At 35.0% G+C, this 6,000-nt stretch overlaps 1 protein-coding gene across 1 annotated transcript in view; it reads right to left on the bottom strand.

Moving 5' to 3' along the window:
* Positions 1-4,457: 4,457 nt before the first annotated feature.
* ryr1b (ryanodine receptor 1b (skeletal)) overlaps positions 4,458-6,000 on the bottom strand; it is a 110,175-nt gene continuing 108,632 nt past the window's right edge. Inside the window, 1 exon segment of the mRNA XM_058750549.1 lies at positions 4,458-5,793. Within this exon segment, the coding sequence (XP_058606532.1) occupies positions 5,698-5,793 (96 nt within the window). The 3' untranslated portion in view covers positions 4,458-5,697.

Genomic DNA, 6,000 nt, shown 5'->3' with positions numbered 1-6,000 from the left:
GTGTCAGAAGAAGCGCGAGCGCTTGGAGTGCATCTGTACGTCAGAAATACACCGGGGCATCACTTTACTGTCCGCATCCAGATAGTACATAATATTACTATATATAATGGGTTATATATATTGTTTTTTTATCGAGTCGGAAGACGCGGAAGCAGCGGGGTTCCAGAGAACATCTGCGCTGTGTGTCGATGCACCTTACGAGATAATAAGACCAGTAAGCAAGGTAAAAATATATGTACGTTTGTCTGTGTTTGTGTCAGATTTTTGCACACCAGTTTACCTAATGTTAGTAACATTCACCCGTCAACAAACTTACTATGGTAAACTGCGCTGTCTTTTCAAACGACTTTTGCAAGCTTACTGAATTAAATTACCGAATTAAAATTATTTTTAACGAGCAACGCTTTTTTGAAATTTTGTTCAGGTGTTAGTAGTTGGCCAACTATGGTTTCAGGGATTAAAGTTCTCCGTCTCTACGACGGATTTCCGTTAATTGCAGCGAGTCTATGACGGATTTCCGTCATTTGCAGGGTTCCCGCCTGTCTTTAATGTCTTAAATGCACTTTTCATAATTTTAAGGCCGTGAATAGGCTTACATTTCTCAAATAGTGTAATACATTTATTAATTTTAGTTTGAATAGGTTTTAAATTAGGGAAAGACGAGGTGTATTCAGTCTGCTGAGGGGAATGTGATCGAAGCCTGGAGTGGAGCGGAAGCACGTTCCTCTCTCCGCTCGAAGCGGTCTGTATTCACTCCGCTGTGGATCCACTCCGGGTTTTCTGTTCCCGCTCACTGAAAAACTGCTGCGCGTTCACTCCATTAGTTATTAGGGATAAATGTGGGGAAAAGATGCATGTAGCGCGTTGTTGTTGTTCTGCCAGCACACCAAAAATCATCCCCGCTACGGCTGCAGCTTCTCACTGACAACATAGTAACGCTCGCATCATTCACAGTCGGGTTATTATCAGAGAACAGAGCAGAACTTGAATTTCGGTGCGGGATTGCAGCTATTACCGGTAATAATCATTCTACTCATTCCCGCAGGTTCCGACGGAATGTATCACATTTGCACCTGCTTTTAAGTCTTGATCAATCACTCGCGCGCTATGTGCACAGATCGCGATAAGGAGAGTGACAGCTTTTAATAATAATTAAGGGAGTTTGCAAATGTGATATTGATTTAATACAACAGATCAATAAACAAGTACTGCATTTTTGCTCTATATCATCAACGAAAATAGTTCTAAATAAAGTAACAGCTGAGCCACTGCACATCCCTAAAAGCAAACACAGGGGTTACTGTATAATTTCAGTTATTTAAATCATTTAATAGTTCTGTATTCAAAATTGTATATTTAAAACATTAATCTCCACATTTATGAATTTAATTGCACTCATGCCACCTCTGAGCCTCATTAAACGTCTGAAAATGTCCACCTCTGTAGTACAAATTAATTTCTTATTTATACTAATTTCATATAATTGGTAACTTATTTGTCTTATTCTACTTCTTATTAATAATTTTTTTTTTTAAATATAAATTTTAAAAAGCTTATAAACATAATGTTTTGAGTCAAATGTCACCTCGAGTTAGCAAGGCTAATTTTTTATCAGAATTTTTGATTATTCATCAGAAGCTGCTCCTAATTAAATTAGGAGGACAAAGCTCCTAAAAAGAATAGTAAGCATAGAGCCATGTGTAACATATTAGATCCATGCATGAGGTCTTAAAGAGACAGCAGCCTAAATAAACCTGCTGCTGTCCTTCATTATACAGTGAAGACTATCCAGTGTTATTTTACAGTTGAATAGATTATAGTTAGACCTAACTGAAAAATTTAAGTACTAATAATTTAATTTGTATCTTATTATTTTTGTTTGTGCTATTGATTGTCATTTAATTTATTTGTTCTTATTTTATTATTTACTAAATTATTCAAAGACATACTACTTTTTTTTTAGTTAATATAAATTCAGTTCTGAGTGCAGGTGATTCTTGGGTGGGGAGGGGACGTGGTCCATAGGAAATAGTCTTGCCACCACAACTGGAAAAAATCCTAGAATTAGAAAAATGCATTTACAAAAGTAAAATGAAAATTCCCCTGTAAATCACTTTGTCAAATGTCACCTTGTATTAAAAAGGCTAATTTTTGATTAGAATTTTTTATTATTGATTAGAAGGTGCTCCTAAATTTTTTTAATTAGGAGGACAAGCGCTCCTAATTACAAGAAGAAAAACACGGCTCTTAAACTGGGTGTGTGACAGGTATGGCTGTGGATCCGGGGTTTGGCCGAGGAAAAATTTTCAGTCAAAAGATTTTTTTTTTGCTTTAATCCCTGTGGTTTTGAGAGGTTTGTGCTTTCTATATGGAGTTTGCCTTTTAAAAATGTGCCATTTCTATTTCTTGTTTTTCAGAGAAGACATTTCTGTCACTAACAAAGTGGATGGTGATCAAAACCTGGGTTTTGCAGATGCTTCTCTTTGGCTGTTTGTCTTTTTTTTCCCCATTATGTTTCTGTTGCCTAAAGATTCTTTGAGAGGATGAATCCAGAGGACACAACATAATGCACTGCAAAACGTCCTAAGACAGGAGAAATGGTCAAGATGCACTGTTCCAGCATTGGAAGTCTGTATTTTTAAGTGTTATACATGCAATGTTTTAAATAAATAATTTGATATTTTGTAATTATTGTGTCCGTTTTAACTGAATGCCAGTAGTATGTAGAGTAATAATAAAATGAATTTTATATAAAAATAATCAAATCTAATGAAATCTATATTAAAATGAATAAATTACAGTAGTATACTGATGAATTGGATTTTTTACAGTAATTTACTGTAAATCAAATGCAGTTTGCTACTGTAGATCTTAATTACAGTAAGTTACTGGCAACAGTGTAAAAACCCTTTGAAATGTATAACAGTGTAGCACCACTGAATAATTGTATTTATATGATATTAAAAGACTTCAATTTATATTTAGTGTATTGTGGTATAATAGTATACCTAAGAAATATCACATGACTGAGAATGCTGTTGTTTCAAATATCATCATGACTGTGATATATCGACAAGATATTTCTTTTTATTCAGCAGTTCAATAAACATGATGTTAATATTGATTAAGCAACATTTTAGGTACACTGTCGCCAATAACTTTGTTTTTCAAAGAAAGCCACAGAAGAATTATTTACTGTAACTCCGAGCGACAGTGGTGTGTCGGGGATTCATTCCTGAATGAATCGGTGTTTTTGAACGAACTGGTTGAGTATGATTCAATGACTGATTGATTTGTTCCTGAATGAATCAGTATGTTTGAATGAATCGCTTGAGTAAATGATTCAATGACTCTCTTATAAACACAGCAACTTTATTTATTTCTTGAATGAATCAGTGTGGCGGTTGAGTAAATTCAATGACTCACTCCTAAACACAGTCACTTGCTGAATTCATAACCGCATGCTAGTATACTACTATTACTATTCCTGTCATACAAAGACATTATAAAAATAGTATGCTAGTATATTGTTCTGAATTCAGCGACTTATTTTGTTCCAGTGCATTTAGCACAAATCGGTTGAGTGAATTATTCAAGGACTCACTTATAAACACAGTCGCTGGATTTGTTTCTGAAAATATCAGTGTGTTTGAATTAATTAATTTAATGATTCAATTACTCATTCATGAAGACTACCAACTGGTGTAATGATACTACTATACAAAACCATAAAATGCCTGTAGAATTTCATATTTACAATGAATACGTGTTAATTACACGGTAGTTGATACAATTACTGAAGACATGTAGGCTATTATAGAGTAAAGGTCATTGCACACAGAGTCTGAAATTTTCATTTGGAAAAATTCGGATCAGGTTTGATTTTCTGCGCATCCGTAGCAAGCATTTTGATAGGAAAGGATGACGAATACGAAAAAAAAAAACGCATTTGAAAATTTTGGACTCGGTGTGCAAGGACCTTAAGGCTTATAAGAACCTACAGACACAAATCGAGCACAAAAGACAGAGACAGCAGTGCTCTTAAAATATTGGAATCTGTTTAATGTGCATTGAAACACAGGATTCAGCCTGATACACAGTCAGATCCAGAGAAGACAGTTGATTTCTTCCCTCTGTGAGCTCTCAGAGCAAAACACACCAAAAGACCTCAACACACGCTCTTAATGTGCTGTCACAACATGTCAGCAGAACGCACAAAGTGGAACATGCACATGTGAGTTTGTTTCAGTCGCTTGGAGACGTCTGATGCACAAATATCAGAGACCTACAACTACATACATCACCTATATTCGACAAAAATAAAGTATGAGATTTCGCCAAAAAGAAGAATAAAAATCTAAATGGCAAAAACACATCATCTTTGTTACCTCTATGTTAACTTAATCTAGCTCACATTCCTTTTCCACTTTTCTACTAAATTCTGACCTATACCCCCAAAAAGGTACATAATAAATACTCACTTGTGACATAATGAGTTCAGAGTGTCTTAATTATTTAGAGCTCCAACAAAAATATATCATCTATGTGTTTAAGTGAATAAAGTAAGTTGCAGTCTTGCTATCTGAATGACACAGCATAGTTCACGTCAAAGTCTTAAATGACAGTATAGCAACCTAAATAATACTGTGCATATAGTCATGATAGTACTTCTGTCCCATAATCAGAGTAAAAGGACATCGCCTTGTAAATTTAGAGAGGAGGTTTTTAATGAAACGAATGACCCACAAACTCTCTCCAACTCTTTATATTTGTAATACAGCATTGTGTAGCAGGACTCCATGGAAGTGTGTGCTTGACATGGATACAGCGTCCCATTATAAGACTCTAGAGTGCAAAACAGGTGGTTTCACATTTTTACAAAGTTAAAACTTCTCGTGAGACCATTTGTAATTCTCTGAAACTTGAAACAGAGGCGGGAGAGAAATATTGGGGTTGTACTACTTTCCTCCCGAGAATAAAATGGTATTAAGATGTTTTGTTGCACGCATTCTCACATTCGCTCGATGCGCCAGGGAAAAAGCCTGGCTTGATATTTGTCAAAATGCTCTATATACAAGTCACAGAGCAGGATGCTACCACTCATATGGCTATATTTCTGTGGTATACGTGAATAAATAAACATAAACAAAGCTTTATTTATATACGCTAAAATTAAAAGATCTAGACAGCTACTCTACACATAAAAAGATCGATCGCTACAGACTATCAATAAAATCATACTTAAATCCTCACTGTACTGTTAAGATTCAACATTAGGCACTGAGATTTTTTTAGATTGATAGTGACAGACAAAACAGAGAGGAAAGGAAGGCTTTGTTTTGGGGTGTTTGTTCATTTTGGCTTGATGTGATTTAAAAAGTCCTTAGTGGATAGGTAAAGGCCATGTAGTGTGTATATACAGTTTAAAAAAAACTTTCTTTTGATGCTCAGTCTTAGTTCTTTTTCTCTCTCGTTTAGTCAAACACAGGGAAATCAAAGGTTTTAAGTATTATGAGTGAGTTTGTGTGGTCTGTGTGATGTGTTGGCTGAAGATGAGGGTTGTGAGAGTCAAATCAAGGCTACAGTCGGTCATTTATCTCTTGTTCCCTTCTTTTGGCTATTTTTCACAATTCCCTCTTTGACCCTCATTCCTGAAATTATACTTGTACACAAACACACACTTTCAAGGCTGTAGAATTAGCCAAGTTGATCTTCATACTGCTTCCTGAAACAGTCACCAGCTGGGAAGAAGTCCCAGCATCGCTCCTGGTACATTTTCCATACATAGGACTCCTAGAAAGAGACAGAAATCAAATGAATACACTGCGTTACAATACAATTCAGCAAAATATAGAGAAAATTTGTATTTAAATTTTTAATATATACACACTGCTGTTCAAATTTTAGGGTCAGTAAAATTTTGAAGAAATTAATAGAAAGGGCACATTAAACTGAAAGTAAGTAGAAAGAAAGTAAAGTAATTTATAATGTTAATATATA

Source organism: Onychostoma macrolepis, chromosome 18 (assembly GCF_012432095.1).
Source record: "Onychostoma macrolepis isolate SWU-2019 chromosome 18, ASM1243209v1, whole genome shotgun sequence".
NCBI classification, from domain to species: domain Eukaryota; kingdom Metazoa; phylum Chordata; class Actinopteri; order Cypriniformes; family Cyprinidae; genus Onychostoma; species Onychostoma macrolepis.
The sequence above is the reverse complement of the archived record's forward strand: the minus strand, read 5'-3'. Positions and strand labels throughout refer to the sequence as shown.